General features: G+C 39.6%; 1 protein-coding gene across 1 annotated transcript in view; it reads right to left on the bottom strand.

Moving 5' to 3' along the window:
* DNAJC1 (DnaJ heat shock protein family (Hsp40) member C1) overlaps window positions 1-23,433 on the bottom strand; it is a 109,686-nt gene extending 86,253 nt beyond the window's left edge. Inside the window, exon 1 of the mRNA XM_064505954.1 lies at window positions 23,123-23,433. Coding sequence (XP_064362024.1) covers window positions 23,123-23,287 — 165 coding nt within the window. The 5' untranslated portion in view covers window positions 23,288-23,433. The remainder of the gene's footprint in view (window positions 1-23,122) is intronic.
* Window positions 23,434-24,216: the final 783 nt, after the last annotated feature.

Raw genomic sequence — 24,216 nt, 5'->3', positions numbered from 1 at the left:
ACAAATATAAAATGGATTACCTCTTCAAACAATAAAGTGTAATATTTCTAAGAGATACGCAGTAACAGTCAGGTATCTGCGCACAACTGAAGAACAGCATATGCTATACCATTTTAAAATGGCAAGGAGAAATGGGTATATCGAGTTCAGCAGTTAAGAAGGGGAGGGGAAGAGAGTGCACGTATTAAAATCAGATGAGCCCACGTGTAGAAGGACAATTCAGAAACACACACAGTGTCCAGACAATTGATGACTCAAGTGCACTTTCAGTTTCAAAAGACACAGAAGTATTTACCACTTTCCATGAGGCATATGTATTTTTGTCATCTAAAACAAAGAAAGACAAGATGCAGCATCTTACAGAAAGCAGCTCTGAAGTGTAATGAAAGTAATAAGATGCTAGAAATAATGGCAGCCATCTAACAAACAGGCTGAGCTGTGAAATTACCCATTCTGTCACACCGCAAGAAAGTTCTTCCCAAATATTTCACTCGATCTTCTCCACACGTGAGAGTAAGCCAGAAGCACAAATTGAAGACGTCTACTTTCAGACTACAAATGATTGATTCAATTTTTTATCCCAAAATTCCCAAATTACTCAGGATGTTGCTGAAGTATACCTTGGCGGGTACATTTTCAGAAGTTATAGGTACTATAGCATTTCTGAATTATTTATGTGAATGGTATTGTCAGCATTTAGCAACACAAGACACATTTGTAATATTTTTGTATCACCTCTATCTGATTTTATCATCAACATTTAATGAAAAATTTCTGCCAAAGACTTAAAAAGCCTTAGGCACCCTGGAAGAGAAATTCCACCAATCCAAATAAACATGAACTATTTTTTTTTCTTTAATGTGAACAAGAATGTAACTATCTGTAGCCACATTTCTGAAACATAGTATTTCATATACTTTATACTGGATATATATTTCCTATACTACAAAAGAATAAATAAAACCCTTAAAATAAAGAGCTATACTATTCCCATATGGGTCAATCGAAATGAATATTAAAAAACCATTACTTTTAACATTAAAATTCCAATTCTGCAAGTCTTTAGGAATCTTAGGACATGTATTTGCATGGAAATCAAGTGGACTCTGCTGGCTAAACACTTGTGGAATTAAGTCCCCAAATAAACTGACAGGCACTCTAAGATTTTATTCAATAATATTTACAGATTTAGATTCAGACTTAAATTTACATGAACTGAAAAATTAAAGGAACCTTCACGAGCAAGAAATTTTACACATGATAAATTTAAAGAGTTTGTATCTTATTCAAGAAACCTTTCTGTTTATATTCATCTACAATTGCATGAAAGATCCACATTTATAAAGGATTCTTAGCATAGCAAGTATTTCTAGAAAAAAAAAATTAAGGCAATTGCCATAATCATCTTGATTTAGAAGGACTTTACGCACACACAGAGAAATAGATTATAATCTATACACACACATACTTTACATAACATTCTTCACATGAAAGACTTTATACTAACAAGAATTTTTAAAAGTGTGAACCATCACCCTACTCTTTTCTACTAATATCATATGTAACATTAAGTGGGGAACTGGGGGAGAAAAACAACTCTCAAAAATGAGGGAATGACAAAAGGGATACAGTCCATCAAAATACATTACAACTGTTAGTTTCCATATTTCAGTAATAATATTTGTACCAAAAGAGTAAACAGGAAAACATTTTTAAAGGACAATAACGCAACATAGCATTTACTCAGTCTTTATTATTAATAGGAGGTACAGGTAAAACCAGACAAAAATTAAAAAAGAAATTTTAGTGGTGAAACAAAAACATGGAAATCTTTTTTGCAGAAATCTTTAACTACATCTGAAATTTAGATGAACATCAAATAAAGGCACACAAACATAACAGTTGCCTCTCACTGCATTAACATGTTACAACACAATGAAATTCAAACTCTGAAGGGCTCTCTTATGGAACAATAAAACAAAAACATGACGAGTTCATCCTATGAGCAACTTTAATTTCCTCATCCTTATTTATACTGCTATCCCCAAACATTACAACAAGAGACACTAAGTATTAAACAGTTCTAAATCATTAATTTTTAACAAAGTAAAAATGTTTGGAAGTTCTCTTCACAGAAACAGAACTTCTGATTATTTTTGCTAATTCACTATTAAGTTGTCAATATTTTTCATCACTATAAAAAATGTAAAATAAGGTAAAAATGACCTCCACAGTAGTATCAAGTCTTCAGTTCTTGTACTGCATTCTTCCTTCTAAATAGCAAAGCTAAAAATCGCCTATAGATAGGAAATGAATTCTTTGTTCAAAATACATCTCAATAATGAATCTAACAATATTCCAGGAAACGTACTATATACCATGGTTGCTAATTTTTGCAGTGTTATGACTTTTCCACGAATGCACTTGCTCCTCTAACCAAAACAGGAAGTAACAGTTTGAGATGTGCTCAGCAGCCAAGAATAAATAAAAGCACCATTACCTATAGTCCTCACCTCAAAGTTCTAGCAACAACGTTAATATCAAAATATAACTAAAGGACAACTTCAGGGCAAAAATGACCAAGAGTTAGTGTCAGTACAGTAAAAGAAAAAAGTCAAAGGATTTTTTTTAATCATTATGAACTTGCTGACTTTAACAAAGATGAACCTTAGAAATTGAGACCTGTACTGCAACACTTAATTAGATAAGGAGAAAATAAAAATAACACATTGCTTCTGGGGAATTGCTACTACCGAGCTGATTAATACAGAAACTATTTAGTACAAACTAATTGCCCTCCAAGAAGTGGGAGAGTTGCATTACACCCACAACTGTTTTTCCCCCCCTTTTGTAAAGAAAGAAAATTTCTTGAACACAAGATTTAAAAATTGTATGCAGTCACACAAAATAAAACCCTGAATGAACAAACTGCACATCAGCTACAGAAGTTTACCTCGTGGGGGGGGTGGGGGGGAGAACACTATTTCTAGAATTAGATTTGCTAAAATTCTTGACAATCACCAAGTTGAACAAAATTTATTTTGCACATACATAAATATTCTTTCCATATCTGATTTTTGGCCATTAGGCTATTTAGTCTGGCAAGCAAAGCCAGATTAACACTAATTTCCTAAAACAAACTGATTTCATGTTCTGAAGACTGTGATAATTTTCTTAGTACCTTTCAAATTTAAAATTCCCTACTTCAAATGGCAGCAGCTGAAGAGGTTGCACTAGGTTCTTCTAAAGTTGTAGCACACCACAGTAGCTACAACATTGCACTGACATCAGAATAAACGCAGCCAACCTATTTAACATGAAACTTTACTCTTTTCTAACAAATCCTACTCAAAATAGCATTGGTAAGAGGCTCATTTCTATACCATTTTATACCACATGATCAACTAATGCCACAGATGAAGAATGCCACAATCTCACGAGGAGGTTTCCAGCAAACCCATCTCCACTGGCTGAAACTATCACTCTGAATAAAGCACCATCTTCAACTCAGTCTTCTAAACTTTTCTTTTTTCCAGTAGACCTAATATGTATTTGATGCAGAATCTTAAGATAAACTTGAGTTTTGCCCAACACATATGCTCTGACTGCCATTATATTAAACCAGCAATGGTGATCCTTCAGTTGGGCTGACAGATGCCAGCTAATGCTAGAAATAACACACTTAAATGCATTTTTTAAATAAAAATGGAATCAGAAACCAAAGTAAATATTTGATAATTCTGGTCTATTTTCACTTAGTATCAGCCTTGAATTTATGTAATAATGTCTATTACAGAACTAGAAAAATGCAGTCAGTAATTAAGATATTTGATAGTTATGCAAATTTACTTATTTAAATATTTTCTAAAATTAATACAAGTCTGTATTTTTACAAAACTTAATAAGAAAACTTCTTTCTTTAGTATTCAATTAAAAAACATAACTGCAAAATATTAGCTATGTGTATTTTTAATGAACAAGTTAATCAAGTTGCTTGCTACCATCTGTATGGATGTTTTTGATACTCATTCAAAATCACTTACATGTCAAAGACACTGCATGAAATTGAAACCTTTACTAATGCCAAGGTTTGACCCAGGATCCAAAATAAGTCTGCATGTACAGACCCTTGTACCTACACAAAGCACCAATTACTTCAAATAAGGTTTTGTCTGTGCACTAGAGTCCACCCATGTGGAGCCAATTACTATAGCAGGGCCATTATATGGTTCATTTCCCCATATCAGCTTGGCAAGAGGTGTACATGGGCATTGGAAGTGCAAAAGATCCTTCATTAATAAAGTGCCTCAAACACACGTACATGCATTATAATATTTAAGGTTACAATAAACACTTCTTCAATGAGAAGAGAATGCACAAAACAGTAAATAGTACAGGATAGTTTACAATTTGAACAATATTTTTCAAGTTTTTCTTTTTGGTCCAGCAGTAAAATCAAATTAACTTAAAAAAAAAAAAGGAAAAATAGCCCACCTTGAATAATGAAGCTGGTATTTAATCTATAAAGCACATTCCTAACAATATTTGATAATTCTTAAGAATGTTGAGAGCCTGCAGAATTTGAATACAAGGTCTGAGAAAATATCAGAATTGCATGCTCTTCAAGAAGTATGGTATTTTTATAAAAGCAGAAGCTCTGATATCACTTATTGATTATGGCTGGTGACATCCCATTCCTAAATGGGAAAGTTGTTGTTTGAAATAATTATTATAAATAGGAATAAACCACTCGAATATAAAAATCTCTCCCCCCTTGGAAGTACTGAAGCTCCATCTAGAGGCTTTTCTTCCTCTACTGTCATTTGTGGTATATGTAATATCATCTAGAAATGTGAACAATATTAAATGTCAGAGGCTTCCTTTGTACCTCCTCTTTTGTTATTCATAATGGGTTCTTGCCCTGAACCTTTGCCTGGCAACACTAGCTCCTTCACTGCCATCAAGTGGTAAGAAACCAAAACTGAACTTAAAAATATAAAGTCTCAATAATCAGATTAAATGATCAGTATAGTAGAGAGACAACTATACTTTCAGAATACCGAAAATATTTGTGGTTCTTGTAGCTGAGGTTCTGGTACCTACCCTAGAACACTCAGAAGCCCCACACAACAAATTCAGCAATGCTTCCAAAATCTCTTTTTAGTTAGTTTCATTTTTACTTCATACTGCACAGAATAAAAATCTACATTCATATTCCCTCAACATTATGTTTAGAACACATATATATGCATCATTATAGAATTTTTAAGTGATAATATATGCAATACTTTCCATTTGAGCCATATTGGATTCAGGAGTTACAAGGAACACCATAACATAATTAGAAGGAACACCACAAATATCTCCTTGGACTTAGCGTTGCCTATTATCTCCAAAAAAAAAAAAAGGGGGGGGGGGCAAAACAGCAGCACATCTCTTAGGCAGTGTCTAATGCCGCAAGTATGCAGCTGTGTCAGTCTCTGCCTTTGCGCTCCCCAGCTGTAATCAGCTGCGGACATTTGCTATGTCAGGAGAAGCCCTAATGCTCTACAGCCAAAACTGGCCTGTGGGGAAACAAATACTGAACACACCAAAAACCTGGGGGGATCTGTCCGGATCAAATAGGAAGGGTAAAGGACTAATGAAGTAATAGCAGAATGGTGCCAGGCTGAAAGACCTTGATTTACTTCAGTTTCAACCACTTGAGAGGCTTAGATATAACTACTCCCACAATCCCCCATCACTCCTACATACCATGCTGTAAATTACAGAAATCCCCCAAGGTCTTTACCATGGCTTAGAATACCTCTAAAATAAACTTTATAGCAAACATACAGTGAAAACTACATGAACTGCTTCTAGGTATCTGCCATTCCATACATGCAACCTTATTTCACTCTACTTTCTCTTCAGCAGTTATTGCAATCAGGTATTCTGTGCATTCTGTCCTCGGTATTGTCCTACTAGACAGCACAGTGACTGGCACGCACAATGGAGCTTCAGAATTCAATTTCTGTTGCAGAAATTTTAAAAGGGAAAAATGAATAATTATTGGATTAAAAAGAACAAAAGAAATAATATTCTCTCTACCAGAGATATGCAATGCCTTATCAATACTTCATTAGTACAGAAAGAAGAAATCATAGCTATTTCTATCAAATCCTGTGCCTACCACTCCACACATTAAATCTGTACCAAGTAAGTACTGGGGGGCACTCACCTACATTAACAGAGGGAAGTGCTCTCTCTGCTGAAAAGGAGGCTGATGCAAAGTAGTCTGTCACAATTTTTCCACTAGGAAAGCAAACCTCCAGAGAGCCAAATCATCCAGCTAGAAAAGGTCAGTCTAAAAGATCTGACTTCTGTGTTTGCTTGGCCTGGGAACCCAGACTACATGTCCAAAGAAGCTTACATTCTAGATCAGCAATTCTCAAACATGGTTGCAAGAAATTCTGCTTCAAAATACTCATTTGTATAACACCTAACTATAATCATTTGTATAACACTTAACTGCCACAACTGATACCACATCAAATATTTGTTCAAGAATGACTGGAGAAAGCCACAGATAATAGAAGTATAGGCTATGAAAGTTAGGACACTTCTTCTGCAACATGGGGAAAGGAAGAACAGGACTGACACTGACATGAAGAATTTAAAATGGTTCTTCAGAAATGACATGAGTAAGAACAGACCAAAAACCTGATGGACAAGAGCTAGAAATCTGTCTACAGGCAAAGAAAAAAGATATAATAATATAAATAATGTAAAAGTGTATGAGGATTAACAAAAGAGCAAGAAAATAAAAGAATAAGGGAATATAGAGATGAACTGTAACATGCAACCTAATGAAGCTTAAAGTTTGATGTAGCACTAACTCCCAGTTACTTGGCAATTCAGTCTTGAGGTCCAACTGAAAAGCCAAAAACAGTTTTAGACAGTCATTTTACTTACAGAAAGCATAGGGATTAGACAAAAAGCCTATTCCTAAGGTAATTAAGATGTAAGTTAACCAGGGTGCATACAGCCTCTTTAGCTACTGAGCTGAAGGAAACGGCTCAATTTATGACGAGCAGTGAAAATCACAGTAAAATCTGATGGCAGTAGGAATACTTTTAAAAACAAACAAACAAACCACACAATAAAGAGAAAAGATGACCTCCAAGATTAAGAGTGACAAACAGAAGTAGAATACATTGGAGATTAAAAAAAGAAGTCCATAGTTTTTCTTCCTGAACATAACTACATGTAGCTCAAGCTGACTATAGGTCTTTAAGGCAGGTATCCAATACACTGATACAAAAAAGTTATCAGAGAAAGGGTGCTTTGCAAATTACAGATATCTCTGATCGGAAAGTACAGTTCTTAATGAGAGGATGAAAAAAAGAAAAGGGGGAATCAGAAGGCAAAGTACAGTATACACTCAAGCAGGACAGGGAGAACTGTCAGACCATTCACTTTTTCAGCCTCTGAAAGCTAGGATAAGAAAAAAAAATGGTACAAAAGCCATGGAAAATGTCACTGAAGAAGAGAGAATAATTATTAGCCCCAGGGGCTGCACGGACAACTCCTGCAAATGGCAATGCAGAAGGTCCCTAAGATCTAGTTACAAAGCCTTGACAACAGTCGAGCCCCGCAGTCAGCTCAGCAGTTCTCAGCTGCAGCCACCAGGGACCCTATCTGCTGCCCTCGTTAAAGCAAAACGCCCAGGAGAATCCCACCAACCATGCTGTCTTGATGAAAAATTAAAGCTTGAGGCACAACAGAGAAGAGGAAGCCATTTAGGTAACCATCTCAACCTGCATCACTATTCTGGGACCGACAGTGTAAAGACAGAGAGATTTTGTTTGGGGAAAAAAGGCAAAAAAAAAAAATTCCATGATGTCCAGTTAGCTAATGGCTAGTGAGGACCATAAACCTATTGCCAAATATTAGACTGATCTAGAAAATGAAGCCCTGTTGGGCAGGTCTAAGCAGATCTGCTACAGATGTCTACAGAGGAATCGAGAGACTGAAGAGGGAAAAAAAAAATGAAGAACAGGTTGCTCATTTTGAGGATTTGTTTTGGATCTCTTCTGGGTGAAGGAAGTAACCAAGAGCAACCAAAACAGAACCTTCCGGAAGCCTAGGGCAAGCATCTGCTTCCTTTTTCAGCCGCTGGTGTTTTTTCTAGTAGTAGCTGGAAGGAAACACTCCTTTGCCATCCTGTATCACGAAGGGACTATCCCTCAGATGCTCGAGGAAGGGCCCTGGCTTAGAAATTAAAAATCAGCTCATCTGAAACACTCTCTGGACTGGTTTGCCAGAAAAGGAGGAAAGTTTCCATAGTTTATCCAAAACAAAACCACCAAAGTCCAACTTACAGAGGAATCAAAGGACAGCCTGATAAGCAAGACATAACTCAAAGTGCCATCAAAAGATCAGCAATGATTCTTTCGAAGATCAACTTTTTTCCTTGGACTACATTAGCAACTCCAAGACGTCTTCTGGATTATGTATGCTTAAAACCAAACACACGCTTTCGAGCACTTATACCATAGTACGTGCACTGATTCTTACTCAGATCGCTTCTTCAATACTTACCTTCAAACCGTAACGCAGAAGAGCTCGAGTTTGTTAGGCAATCGGCAAAGGCGACCGTGAAGATCAGCCCTGGAGCAACGTGCCCTTGCCCAGCACACTGCTCCGCTGGGCTCCCCGCTTTCCTCTCGCCGGTGCTAAGACTCACCAAAGTGCTATCCCCCACTGTACTGCACTTTACTAAGGGATAAATTTTACAGTAGTAACTCATCTAGAGCATTTTTTCACTTCTTGTAATGATATATGTCCTTAATCGAGTCACTAAAGACACAATAGATCTCTGAAGTAAAGGCCTGCTTTCAAGGCGCCTGCTGCCAATATATGAATCTATGTTATTACTGACATCCAATGGGTCCCAGAGCACAAGCAGTTATTTGACGAGGAGGCAGAATAGCATTTTCTAAAGACTGAACAATTATCTCAAACACTTCTATCACAGCCTAGCATTTTTCTGCACACAATTTAACAACATGTATATTAATTTAGTCACAAAAAGACAGAGGCAAAAAATTTAAAAAAAAAATTCAGTTGAATTCCCACTTTTCAAAACATTCTGTGTTTCACTGTTAGCAACATCCTTCAAGGAGTCTGTCCTTCTTCTTTTGACCATTTCAGGACTCACACCATCTCATCTCTATATGGGACACTGGTTTCATTATATAAGTGGACAAAAGGCCAAGTTTTTGCCATGAGAGTTTAATCATTATTATTTTCCAGCTCTGTCAACTTATGCCAGACACCATCTCCTTATGTATTCCAATCTTCACACCTAAATCCATTAATGGATATTTTTTTGGTCTTTTTTTTTTTTTTTTTTTTTTTTTTAGGAAGGTTGCATTTTCTTTGTGGGCTCTTTTTTGCTGTTTTCGGAGGGGAGGGCGCTGGTTCTTTTTAAAGCGGAGAGTCCAAAAGACATCTCTGTTTGAGCAAGCTACCCCTCAGAAATGACCAAAATAATCATATTATTAAAATGTCCTTTCAATCTGGTACTCAGATGAAGAGCAGAAAGGACTGTAATATATTTATTTCTTCCAGGCTTGCAGCCAAACAGCCTGGGACTCTACAAGCAATCCTTGTACAAGGTGAGGTTTTTTGGTTTTTTTTTTAACGTTAATAGCAAGTTGTGCTCTTGCAGCTGGAATTGGAAATACTCAGTGTATTTTTCCTAACTGGACTACAAAATATTGAATACCTGATCAAGATACAATTCTATCTTGACTGAGAAATCAATTTCAGAAACCAACCTAGTCCAGTACTGTCTTCCCAGCCATAGTATCAATCTGATCATGTCTAAGCAAGTGCCATGTGAGACCCTTATACATCATGAGAGCAGACAGGACAACCAATACCCTGATAATGATGGGACACTGTTAACTCGGTGATAGTGTCTCAGAGTTAATCTGCTAGAAAAAAGTACAGAAGCTACAGGAATGCATTCTACATATTCCAGAAGTGAAGACACTGAAGTTTTACAGCCTTCTGCTTTCTTTGCAACAGAAATCAAGGCGATGACTGCTATTCTAAAAACTGTTTACAGGATCAAGATTTCTTTAAGAAAAAAGAACCACTTTTTTTGCTACAAACCTGAACCTTGAGGAAAGCAAACACATACAAGACAGATTAAATTAATTTCTAGACAGAAAACAAGGACATCAGTGTTCAGTGTTAAACAGTGCTTGTGTTCATAAATACATCTGCAAGAGAAGTCGACATTCTGCAATGCAAAACGGCAATCTGTGCAAAGACATTTTTCAAAACAAATAGCACCCCAGCTTATTTTCTAGACTTCAAATACTACTGAAGTGAATAAAATTGATGTTCTTGTACTGAAATCTTTAGAAAATCATGGTTTAAAACAGCCCACGCGATATCAAGATTAAAGTCCTCTGTTACTAACGTAAGATTTTTACTTCAAGGGCATTTTTTCTAACTCTGCTCCTTCTTTAGAAGGAGAATGTAACACTATATAAACATTTTGAATTTAGACACAGTATCCTTGGATTCACAAGATACTGACAAAACTAAACACTATGATTTTACCCAAAAATCAAGACAAAGCTAAGACAAGTGTGATAAAAAACAGCTGCAACACTAATAATGTTTAATTACAGCTATATATTGCAGTTTACTTTTACACTACAATGACAAATTGGAGTCTACACAGGAAAATCCTCTGTCCCCCACACCTAGTATCTGCAGAGCTAGACTTCCAGCAAAATGCAGTCTGATTTAGCCTTTCATCACATCGTACCTTTTGCTAGTTTCTACATACTTAGGTTCTCAAACTTGGTCTCTCATCGTATCATTTCAGCAACGTAGATGTTAGCAAAAAACCAAATCTGCTCCAGAGTCACATCTCTTGTCATTAGGCAAGGTGCACAGCATGGAAGCAAAGGGTAGGATTAGATGCAGCGTTTCATTTCTTCAGGTAGTAGAACGGCGCTAAAACATTGAAACGTATTTGATTCTGTATAATTCTCAGCTTAAATACGCTCACTTAAAGTTCCTGCAGTTCACACAAATTATCTACTGTAAGGTTTATTTTGCAAGTTTCTATTTGGCATATCATCATAAAATTCTCACACATCTTTCTCAACAGTTCAGTGCTAGTACCAAAATAAAAAGCTTACTAAAAATGTAAAACCTGAAGTTTTAGCAATGATTTATACAACGGGGAAAAAAAAATCTTACTTAATCCAGTAGGAATAAGCAAACAAATAGCTAGTAAGTGGCAACATCGAAATTAAGAGAACTATACCAAAACAGGTAATTTCATTGATTCCATGATTCCAAAATAACTTACGTAAATCACAACAAGCAGCTTTCTGTGGAATTAATAAATCGACAGAATTATTAGGGTATAAACATACTGATCAAAGGATTGGTCAAAAGCAAAAAGCTTGACTTTTCTGCATAAATCTTAACTCAAGTAATAACACAGACCTAAGCCTCCATTTTACCTTCTGAAAAGAGAACTACTGTCAGAGACCAAAGTGTTACAGAGTTAATGCTAGTAACAAAGTTACCAGAAGTGGACAGCCTGGTCTTAAATTCCTTCAGAATATCTCAATTTAGGGCCTGAGCTCCTCAGAAAATGTGTTTAATTGTTACGTGAATATCAGTATAACAGGAAAATTACATAACAGCAGCTATTCTTTCTTCAAATTATCAATGACTATAATGGCAATTTAGTGGATTACGTGCCAGTTCCAGTAGAATTTGTGGAACACGTAGCTTACAAAAAAAAATTATTTCTTTCTAGTTTTTTAAATACATACTTCTTTACTTGCCAGGGCAAACTAAGATAGCAATTTATTTGCCTTTTCAAAACCACTTTATTTCTTAAATATAATTGAAAGCAGGATGCTAGCTGGAGATTGCTTGATGACAGAAGTGTAAAAGTTTCATTCAGAAATAAGCTACTGCTAGGCAATTTAGTAAGTTAATTGTATGGGTCTTTCCTGCTGGGTGCCCTGGAGAGATTCCCACACCAACACATTCCTTGCAGCTGACAGGCCAGAGGAGCTAACCCAGCTTGAAATAAATATACGGAGGTATTGCACCAAACAGGTAAGATAGATGTTAAGACATCTCCAGGACCAGATGGCTTTCACCAGAGCCTTCTGAAGGAATTCACATGCAAAGCTACAGAACTGGGGGCCAAGGGAGGTGACCCAGCCTTACAAACTGCCACGCTGCCAAAAAGCCAGCAAGCTGCCAGTGCAACTCCAACCACAAAAAGAAGGCTTTAGAAGGTATTCTGGGAATTACAGATGAGCAAATATAACAGCCATCCTTGGTAAAGGCAGTAGGGTCTATTAAATAAAGTCACTAAGGACAGGGATAAACATGGTCTGTTGGGAAAGAGGCAGCACAGCCTCTGCAAAGAGAAGCCCTGCTGCACTAACCCACTGGGGCTCTGCGAGTGCAGCTGCAAGGATATGTAGAAAGCGGGTCCAGTGGACACAGCGTATTCCAGTTTTGAAAAAGCTTCTGACAAGGTTCCACACCAAAGATTATTAAAGAAACTAAGCAAGGCTTAATGGTCTCTTTTTCAGGACAGAGAACAGGCAGCAGAAAGGTCCCCCGCTGGGGGGACTGGTTCTGGGACTGGCTTTATTCAGTGCTTTCAGTGGCAACCAAAGAGGGGATCATGCAGTGTAAGCTCCAAGTCTGCAAGTGATGCTACTTTTTTGGTAGTCAGATACCAGGCACTGGTACAGGAATGCCAGAAGAAACTCCTAAACTGAGTGATTTGGCAGAATTATGACAAATGACTTTTAATGGAGGTAGGTGTAAGGTGACAGACTTAGGGAAAAATAAACTAAGCCACGCCTACACAATGCTGAACTTGGAATTGGCAGTTATCAACCATGATGGGATCTTGGACTTATTGCTGGTAGCTCTCTGAAGCCACTGCGAAGCGGCAGCCGATCAAAACGCACCATGAGGATATCGCCTGCTAACATCACTGATTAAACAACTGTGGCAGCTGAGTGTGTACAGGGGGAACTGGACCACAAAACACCCCATCTAACACCTCCTAATGCCACTGGATTTATTATTTTTATTTAAGAAAGGAGTGTGAGAGTCAGACATGTGTAAATAGGAAACCAGAGGGGAACCTAGAGCAGTGTACGTTGATAGCATCCAGTGCACCTTGAAGGCATCCAAGTGGCTTGTGGATGGCACCCAGGGGTGCCCTAGCTGGAGACTGAGAAAACAGGCCCCCACAGTCACGAGGATCCACTGCTGGAGATGCAATACTAGATTATTATTACACTTGTGAAATAAACCAAGGTAAGATAAAGATGGTTTTTAAAAAATCAGTTACTATTCTGGATTACAAATAGGATAAGAAAAGAAAATCATACTATTTATTAATAGATACATGTTTCTCCAGGAAATAAATCCTCTTTGGAAGTCATACTACATGACACCACTGAGGAAAAGACTACAGAATTTAAAAAGGAAAAAGGTATCTCCAGTGATCAAAATATCTAATTACATGGAGATAGTGATTTTCAACTGATGAATCAGAGGCCCCTGGAAATCTGTGAGCTAACTACTTAATCTTTCAGAACGACAAAGCCTATCATCAGTACATCTAAGTTCACTAACCAGAACCTGCTCCTTCACCAGACAATTAAGGTGTCTATACATCACTAACGTACAAGCATGCGTGATTTAAATGCAACTGTGTAAAAGGCATAAAATCATGATTCAGGAAAGTAGCAAATCAGTAACTCATTCATAGGTTATTCTCTATCTGTCCATTAGAGGAGTGTATTTTGTTTGCAAAATTAACACAGCCTTCTCTTTAAGCATCCACTATTGCTCAAGCAGATAACACAAACACCAGACAGAATTATTCACTAAATGGAATACTGGTGCGCTCCAGGATGGAAACTCTGCATTATGTAACTGAACATGAATGCAAGTCAGTTGTACTTTTTTTTTTTTTTTTTAAATACAGCACGTAACTTTGTACAAGAGAAGGTCGTTGTTCTTTTACCATTATCAATTGCAAAAGAAAACTGACAACTGACTAGTTGACATCTTCGATCTGTAGTTCAGCTGCTAAAACGCTATTCTCAGCAGATACAGCCCAACCAGTGAATTCAGAGTTTTGTTTGAATGCTGTTATCTTGTAGTACCAAAAAGGTACTACTGACTATGAAATGGTGATTATTAACTATAAAACCTGCTCTAAATCAGTTGGAAATTTAATAAAACATCAATCAATCAGGCTTTGGAATCATTCACAATGTATGTCAGCAGTAGGTAACAACAGTTGTTGCCCCCTAAAGGAGAACCTATTCATCCCAAATCAGTGCAATAAGTCTACTTCACAACTTTCTCGTTTGCTTTTTTTGCTCATTTGTTTCCTTCAACAAGCAAGAGCACTTTGTTATTTGGGAAAGCACTATTTCAGAATAACAGCCTATGTATAAAAACAAGACTACTATTTCTTCCTTCTCTCTTTATTCAGAGCAAGATTGGAGAGCAACTTTATTTCAAAAGCTCCTTTGCATCTTCTGGTTTTCTGCAGCAGTTTTCTAGACAAACATGAAAAGGAGAAACTTTGGATCTAGCAGAGAAGATGGAGTGACTCTGGATTTTCTACTGTTTTCATTCCACTGTTCATTTGCTGGACATCAAGAACTACAGGACATAAGGTCTGATCCAAGTCATTAAAGAAATTTGTAGGTAAGCAGTCTGTCAGATCAGAGCCCAATGATACAACAGCCTGTTACAAACTCTGTTAAAGCAGGGTTGTAACCCCAATGAAGTGTTACATTTAAACTGAATTATTGTTTACATAACATACACTGTATGTACAACATACACTGCAGACATAACATTGTTTACATATCACTCTTTACAGACAGCTAGCAACATCCAAACATGGTTGATAAACAAACAAAAAGCAGAAAACCCTAAAATTTCTTCATGATTTAGGGGAAAAAAATTTTTTGAAGCTTCAAAAAACAAACTCCTGTTTAGCAACCCAAAATTGAGAGAAGCAAACTTTTAAAGGACAAGGCATACTGCTATGCAAAAGGGAGAACAGTGCAACAAGCAAATCAAAGGAAAAACTGCAATTTTTTCAAATGACATTAATTTCTTAGAAAGTCCACTGAGATGCTGTAGAGCGGTAAAAACATGATTTCAGATATATATTATTTTCCTCCTTTTATTCACTTTAATTTCAGATCTATTTTCATGGAAGAAAAGTCTTTGTTATGTACTGGTTGCTTATTCTCTTGTTCCTCATCGGTTCAGTGGTGCAACACCACCACAGGCTCTTTGCAGCAGAGCCAGCAAGGAGCACCATTTCACCTAAGGAACAAACGCTTAAAAACAACAACAAAAACAAACTAACAACAACAAAAAAATACTCTGCCAAGAAGTACTTCACCTTACAGTTAAATTAGCATCACAAATACCTCCAAACACTTCTCTTTAAGCTGTACTTCTTTCTAGATTTCATGAGAAAACCATGTTAATCTTCACTCTAGAGTGTGTCTATACAGAGTATAAAAAGTTCATCATTCAACATATTAAAATGAAGGCTATCTCTAAGATTTTTCATCACACAATTTCAGACACACAAGGATGATTACCACCATCCACAGTAGTCAAGTAATAGAAAGCCCTCTGGGAAGTCATTTCCAAAACTGTAACTTAGGCCAAATTATTAATTAGGGCTGGTTTAGATTCCTAATGTAGCACACATATGAAAACTTCAGCAAAGGAAATTAATTCAAAACAAGCAGAGAGCTGTTTTTAAGAAGCAGAGAGCAGCAGAGGGCATATGTTATCATTCCTCACCAAGAAACTGGTCACTCCCTCCAGAGAATTACAAGTCAAACCTCTAAGAAGAAAAGAATAGCCCATTTTGTATTTCTGCAATTTGAAGATCAAGTTACTATGGATGCATCCTTAAAGAATTAGGGAAGTGGAAAGCAAACGAAAGGAAGAACAGCTGAAGCACTACTGCTGCTGAAGAAAGGGGAAAAAAAATTAGTAATTCTTATCCCTTTAAGAGCACATTGCATATTGTTAGTTCCCTTGGGTTCCCAACCATAGCAGCTTCCTGTTGGTATATGTCCTTCTACACAGCAAGAAGGAAGAAAAATATAATCTGAAAAAAAAAGAAAAAAAAAAAAAACAGAAAAATATTACACATGAATTGTCAGGGAACATCAACAGTAAGTTTCTCTAAAACTACTCCTAACGGATAGATTCTGAAACACTTTTGTGTCTTCAAGGAAGGAGGCAACACGAATCAAAACAAAAAGAAACAGATTTCCTCCTTGGACAACTTCCAAGCAGAAAGTTTGTACAAAACCATACAAAAAAAAATCCATTTTAAAGGAAAAATACGAATTTTATAAATCTAGATGTCTCAAGCATTTTTAAAGGCAGTCAATTATGAACAAACACATAAGGGAACATTATGCATAACTTAGACTTATGTAACATAATACAATACATACAATATCATCAGATTACCTGAGTTAAGCATTGCTTAAAAAACAGAAGAAAACACGTATTTTGCATCATCCTCAGTCACAAATCTACTCAGAGTTATCATAACTGGTTCTCTACCGCCACTCTTCTGAGCAATTAAACCAGGGGCTACAGTTCAGAACAACTTTGTTCTACACATTTTAAGTGAATACTCTCAGCAGTGACTGCACAGTTGGAATAATTTAGGTTTTGATCAAAAGCAGAGTTTCTGGACCTGCTGGAAACCTCACTTCTATGTACAATTTTTCTGTTTATAAGTAACACACTCAAATATGAAGCTCAGAAGCATGAAGGGAGGCTGAATTATGTCTCAACTGCATATTGCAAAAAACATGCATTACTTTTTTGGAACACACTGATAAAATTGTAGAAGACATTACAGCCAAAGACACTAGTAATGTAACTTTGTTTGGATTTTTAATTCTATTTTTGTTTGGACTACTGCAATAGTGCCTATTATTGCCTAAAAGTTGAGAGTATATTGATTTTTTTGGCTGTAATTGCCTTAACAGGAGCCAATTCTTCAGGCCAAAAAATAGATTTTGAAGAACCCCTCCCCTCATCCATCATGCAAAGTAATTTCCTAAAGCTGTGCATTTCCTAAGATCCCTCACTGTCCAAATAAGGTCTTCTATTACCATAACCTAGTTGTGTATTACAGAAGATAATTATTTTGACAGTTTTGAGCAAAGAAGTTGCTGAAACATATTTTATTTTTCAGACAGAGAACTCTGTGATGCTGTGATTAATGGTGCATTAAACTCTGATGCCTTCCAAAACTTCTAGGCTTGCTTAATATATATTTTGAACAAGAAGTAGAAGACAGTCTTGAAAGAGGAGTCTAAATCAAGAATCTAGACCATTAGATATCATGTTTCATTGCTGGCCCAGTAACTTTGGTTGCTCAAAGGTAAGTTTTTGAGACATTGAGCTTTACAGCACAAGACCTTCAAAGGTCACAGTAAATAACCTATTTGTCATGTAAAGATAAAATCATCTTACAAAACAAGGTAAAAAAAGACAATCTGAAGCATACAGTTTTGACACAGTCATCTGAAAAACTGATGCTATGATTGCTTAAGTGTGAAGCTCTATCTCACGATAAGACCAAATACTTCCAAAGCTTGGAAGACTGAGCCAGTATCAACCACCCACGTTTTCTCAAAACATTTGCAGATGATGCATATTCCACAGTTTTAGTAACACTGCACCCACATATGTTACCCTTAAAAAGCAGCAGGGAAGGAACAGCCTCAAGTGTCAGAAGAGCAAAGTGAGTCTTTGGAGCATGATCCAGCTCTATAGATGCACCCCTGTCGGTCTGTATTACTTGCTAATGCAGACATGGCTTCTCTGTTTCAGGTGCCTATTAGCCCAAAAATTCCAGCTCAACTAGAGGGGCTGCAGCTTCTCATAACCAAAGAAATCAGGCTCCTTAGTTTTCACATCTTGCACTTTCTTGAAGTTGCTAACATACTAGTATCTCACAGGCTGTAGGACTAAAAATCAGGTTCTGAATGCATGGTTGTGACTTTGTATTACAGTATTATTTAGCAAAGCCATTGTCTAGCAATGACATGGATGAAATACTCTGACAATCCTGGAGTGGACATTTTAATCCAAAGGGGCTAAGTGCAAATTGTTATTTTGACAGACATGCAGAAGTTGGTCTCTAGAAATCTGAGGAAAAACTTCTTTTAAAACATAGGGTTTTAATGCAACTCCTATTTCTGCAAGAATACAACACAGCAGGTTATACCGCCACAAGAGCATCACACAAGTATGTAAGTCATTTCTCCAAGAGAAACCCATACAAAGAGGGTACTTCACTTTATTTTCAATAAAAAGTCATTGTTGCAATTTAGTTGTTTGAGCCTCCAAACACTCAATGAGAGTGCCACTGACATCTTATGCAAGATCTTTTTTAATTCTTAATGAAAAGTAAAAACACATGAGTGCATTTGAGCCTGGTTTAAAATAAATCCGGTATGTCACAAAGAAGGTATAACTTGATCCTGAAGAAAGTATCTCCCTGAACATGTTCAGAAAGTTATATATCTAGTCACAATGCTGGCTAGCAAGCCCCACACAGGTGTTAATATTCTCTCAGCAGTTTGAGGTCCCAGGGACTCTTCTACTGCCTCAAAGGGTGCTTGTAGTATCTTTCAAAGTTTCAAAACTTGTGCAGCAAAATTTTTGCTTTCATGCACTGCACAGACTTAGCAGAACTTTCAATTACAGACCTGTTTCCTCATCTGATTATCAGCAAAAATCAAAAAAGATTATTCAGAAATTCCTTGCTCCTAATTGGTGTATAACATACTGCTCTACATGGCCAACATTAGCAACAAAGCTTGTGCTTTTCAACACATCTTTGTTTGATCAGCACACTGCAGAGTGTTGATAACACAAGCAAACAATTTTTCCCTCAAAATTTATTGATCTATTGATCTTGATTCTAGAACTATCTCATATAAAGTTTCAAAGATATTCAGAGGCCTGTTGTGCCTTCCTCACTGCAAGCTAAAAATAGTAAGCAACAGATAGTTCCCTTGACACCATACAAGTTGTTATAGTGAAGAACGTATTTTGGCAAGGAGTTCCACAGGTTCTGCAGATGCCAAGTTGATTCATCCAGAGCGTTTCATATTTGCTAAGCAGGTATCAGCCAGTAAAAGCTGTAACAAATAACATAATTAAATTGATCAGTTCATATATCAGCCGTACAAGCTTATAGTTCTCCAGATCTTCCTGGAATCTTTCCAAAAAGTTGACATCACATTTACCACGCTCTCATTCTCAGGTAACAAGGTAGTTTTATTACTGAGTCTGCACAGACTCTTAGTTAAGCTATTTAATCTGAGTTTTAAGACGAATACTACTTGGTCCTAATCCTTTTGTCAATTTGAAACTGGTTATACAGAAGTGACTATTACATTTGATTTGGCAAGAGTTCACGATTCTATTTTCTTCATTTGGACACAACGTCAGTAACCATTTGGTGGACATGAAAGCATAGTCTTTTCTCAGGCAAAAGGTTATCTCCCCATCTTACTAAGTCAAACTTCTTAGAACAATAACATTTTAAACAAGCCATTTAAGTTAATCACTTCAACAATTTAGGAGCAGCCAAAAATGCAAGTAGGTAGTCCAATTCCCAAATTGCTCAGAATAGTAACAGTACAAAAGTAACAGTGCAACACTTCTTATTACCCTACGTTACTATGGGATCCGATGGATTAACAAATCTGATTGTGCCCTTGCATAATAACCAGAGTTTTCTCAGTCTAGGTACTCAGCCATAACACTCGCAGGTTTCTGAGCCAACTTTATCTCAAAGTCAAGCCGTAAGGACAACTACTCTAAGAACCCAGGCAGCCACAGTCTTATTCTTCCTCTGACATTCCATATTCACAACAAAAATCATTTTCTCCATCTCAGTCACCAATCTTGGAAAACACTACAGCAGTTTTAAACCTCCTACTCTGCCAGCGTGGGATGGCAGTTACTTAACAATACCACGAGGCTTCAACAAGGCCCTCCAAAGGACAAAAAGCAAAACTCCCAGTCCAGTGATTTAAGAGCATACACTTGCATTGAGAATCATCACCTCTCTCCAGTTCCAGGGGAAAATCCAGCAGCCAGGGGCTCACTCCATCAAAGCATGCAAGGGAGCTGCAGAACCTCCTGCAATGCCTTCTGCACCTTGTCAGCTGAGGTCAGCATCAGCTTCTGACACCGCACGAGGTTCAACAAGAAGCCAGTGACAGAGTTCTCCCATCAAAACCTAAGCTACTTTAACAGCTTAAGGAAGGGTTGGAATCATTCCTTACACTTTTTTCAAAACAAGAGGTGATATGTTCAGAAAAAACTGGCAACCTTGCATACTGCAGTTAACACACACAGTTGTGCATCTGCATCTTGGATGCATCCTGCTTTTCTCTTCCTTTCCCAGAAATACACAAAGGAAGAAAAGCTTATCAGGACACACTGTAAAGAGATGATGAACACCAAGAATATAAAAGTATGACAAAACATGATTTTAAAAAAAGCAAGTTTTGGTAAATGAGAGATTATGAAACAGTCCAAAAGCATGGACACAAAGATTACTGTCACACAATCTCTGTCCCTTTTATGGGAAAATGTCAAGAGAAGCATATGAGCATAAGGAATAAAACCATAGCACAAAAACTACAAAAAACTAATCATAGCATTCTAGTTAAAGACATTCCAATTAAAATAACTGACCTACAAACAAAAGCGGCCAGCTCCATTAAAATACAGCTTTAAAAAAAAGCAGAAAACCTGAGGAAATACAGAAACAGCACATCTGCAATTATGTTAAATTGCAATGCGTTATGGTAAAAGGTAGCATTGTGTTAAGACATCCAAGATAGGAAAGAGAACAGCTAACACTTGCACCTGTTTCCATCCCTTGACCCTGTTGCAGGACCTTTCTCAGATGGTAACTTAAACCACTGCAGCTCTCTAATGAGTCAGTGCAAGCAAGAACCCTACTTCAGTACCTTGTTTGAAGCATCTGGTACAGGTCAGTGCTGGAGAAGCAAACAGTAGGAACAAACAACATGGAAGAACCTGTAAACCAATAAAGTTTCTTCCAATGCTTACCAGTTTCTGTTTGATTTGCACCACTAAGCCACAGAGCTGAGCTTAATGTCAACATTTTTTATTTCATTACCATAATCACAGGTGTATTCTTTTATGCATATAAGGCATCTAATACAGTTTAAGCTTCAAATTTTGGCTGTAGCAATGTCATGAATGATTAACCTGTACTTATATCTAACAGAACATCCTCTCATGTTTCTTGCATTTTCCATGGACTTTTTCTCTGCTTGCTTATTACAAGTGATTCAAGTTCTCCATAAAGACTTTTTAGTATCTTATAAACCCTGAGCAGAAATAAGAACTAGCAGAATGCCTGCCAATTAAAATTAACTACATTATGTTTCATTAAACTTATTGTGCAAGTTGCAGATTCAGCCGTGGAAAAAGGATTGTGGGACATACTCACACAAAGTTGCATGCCAGATCAGAGCATCATGAATGGAAACAAGAACAAAATTTCATATCCCTATAATATATAACACTAAGATGGCCTTTCGAGAACTAAAGACTAAATATTTAGGCCCACGAAACTGAACCTTGGGTAGCAGTTTTTGCTATGTTGTATGTATGATGATGCTCCACAGTATTTCAACTCCAGATGCTTAAGGAAGAAAGAGAGAAGACAGACTCAGAATCTACCAACTATCATCTTACAACCACATCAGGACCCTAATGTATTGAAGACAGCTTTCCCTCTCCTCATAGACACTGCCCTAATGAAATGCACCTGAATTCATGGTTATTAGTCTCAAAAATTACAATAACTACATCAGAATAGACCTTGAGGTTGTGAGGGAGGCCACTGCAATAGCAGGATCAGCCACCAAAACGTAGAGGTTCTAGGATAAAAAAAGAGCAAAACGTCTTTTGGGGACTCCGGATAAAATAAAACAGATTAAGATAATTAATATCTAATTCCAGGGGAGAGGAATATTGGCTGGAAGAAAGAGACAATACAGAACATTGTCAAGGCGCATCATGAAACATCAAGTGAGATCACGCATGATAACACAGCAGACTAGCAGATCGAGAAAGGCTAGCAGTGGGGTCCAGGACAAAGAAAGTGATACAAGTTGAAGATGCCAACTGATGGCAAGACCAGAGACAGAGTCTAAAGCATATACACAGAACATAAGATAAAGATGCTTTGGAGTTTCTCTCTAGTTTACATATGCAACATGAACATTAACTGAAGGTGCATAATAAGTGCTTTAAAATAATATTAAACTGATGCTTATCAAACACAGTAAAGACCATGAACAATAACCACGACAGACAGAAGGTAAATAAATGTAACAATTTCAAAGCCATTGCCATGGTAAAGGGTCAGCATACCATATGGCATGAGAGAAAACAGGAGCTGCGATGCACGGCAATGCACAAGCTCGAGAAGAGCAGGGACCAGCAGCTAGGCAGAAGGAGGGAAAGAGGACTAACCACCGTGCCAAGGATGGGTACGGGCAGTGCAAGAAGCCCAGGAGCTACGTGCGCGTACCTGCACGTACGTTTGGAAAAAAAAAGAGGTACCAGAGGAGCAGCGGGAACACACGCGGATACATTGGGCAGAGGGGGCCAGACTTACGGTGGGGACCAAAAAGAAAGGCTGAAAACAAGAACAGGGCTTACGGGCGAGACCCCGCGGCGGGGGCCGTGCCGGGGCTCCGGGCTGCCGGGGCTCCGGGCTGCCGCGGCAGGGCGGCGCACGTGCGGCGGAGGCGCGGGTGACAGCGCCCGCGGAGCGCGGGGCGGCTGCCGGGCCCGGCGCCGCGGGGGCGCGGAGCGGGCCGAGGCCGGGGGCGGCGGGCGGGAGGCCCGCAGCGGAGAGCGGCGCGGGGCAGGCCGCAGGGGGGCGGCGGGGGCTCGGCGCCGCGCTCACCTGCTGCACGCCCAGGAAGTCGTAGAAGCCCTGCGGCACCTCCTCCACCAGGTCGAAGAGCTCCAGGTCGCCGCTGTCCCAGGCGCGGGCGCGGGGCGCCAGCAGCGACAGCAGCGCCAACAGCGGCAGGAGGCGGCGGCGCGGCGCGGGCCGCGGGCGGCCCATGACGCCCGCCGGGCAGGCGGCGGCGGCGGCGGCGGCGAGGACGTGGCCGGGGCCGGCCGCGCTCAGGCCGCGCACGCCAAGCAACGGCTCCACACGCAGGGCAGGCGCCGCCCCGCCCCTCCCTCCCTCCCTCAGCGAGGCCCACGGGGAGGGGAGGCGCTTCCCGCCGGGCCAATCGCCGCCGCCACGGCCTGTGACGTCGGCTGCCCCGGCAACCGGCGCGACCCCGGCGCGCCCGCGCGGTGGAGGGGCCGGCGGCAGGGGCTGCCGCCCGCTGCGGCGCGCGCCGGGGAAGGGCCGCGGCTCGCCCGCCGCTGCGCTGCGCTGCGCTGCGCTCCCCGTGGGGGCGGGGTGCTGCCCCGCGGCCGCCGGAGGCGAGCCGGCTGCCGGCCCTTTTCCCTCCTTCCCTTTCCTGCCTCGTCCTTCCTCCTCCCCCCATCCCCCTTCCTCGGCCTCCTCTTGCGCCGCGCCGGCGGCCGCAGCCCTCCGCGCCGCCCCTGCGCGTCCTGCGGGTCTGTGGGGCGCCGCAGCCCCTCGTCGGGCCTCCGCGAGCCGTGACCGAGCGGAGCCTCGCCGCCTGCCCGGGGCGAGCTGCCCCGAGGACGACGCCGCCGCCCGCCTGCCCGGGCAGCCTTCGCGCTGCCGCGGGGCGAGGCGCGAGGGCGGGCGCAGCCCCTGGGCGGCCCGGGGGGAGGCAGGCGGCGGCACCTCCGCGGCCTCGAGTGCCGGAGGTGCCCGGAGTCGCTCTGCCGCCCTCCGAAGGGGGAAGGCAGGGCGCAGCGGCCGCTTGCTGCAGCAGGCGGTGCCTCTGCACGGCCTGTACGGACGGGGAGAGCTCAGGCTGCTGTGGTGCCGTGACTGCGCTCTCTGCCCTCACACGCTGTGTTTCTACTTAAAAATGCTTTGGGTTTCGTAATTCTTTAAGGACG

Source organism: Dromaius novaehollandiae, chromosome 2 (assembly GCF_036370855.1).
Source record: "Dromaius novaehollandiae isolate bDroNov1 chromosome 2, bDroNov1.hap1, whole genome shotgun sequence".
In the NCBI taxonomy this organism is placed as follows: domain Eukaryota; kingdom Metazoa; phylum Chordata; class Aves; order Casuariiformes; family Dromaiidae; genus Dromaius; species Dromaius novaehollandiae.
This window is presented reverse-complemented; position numbering and strand designations above follow the sequence as displayed.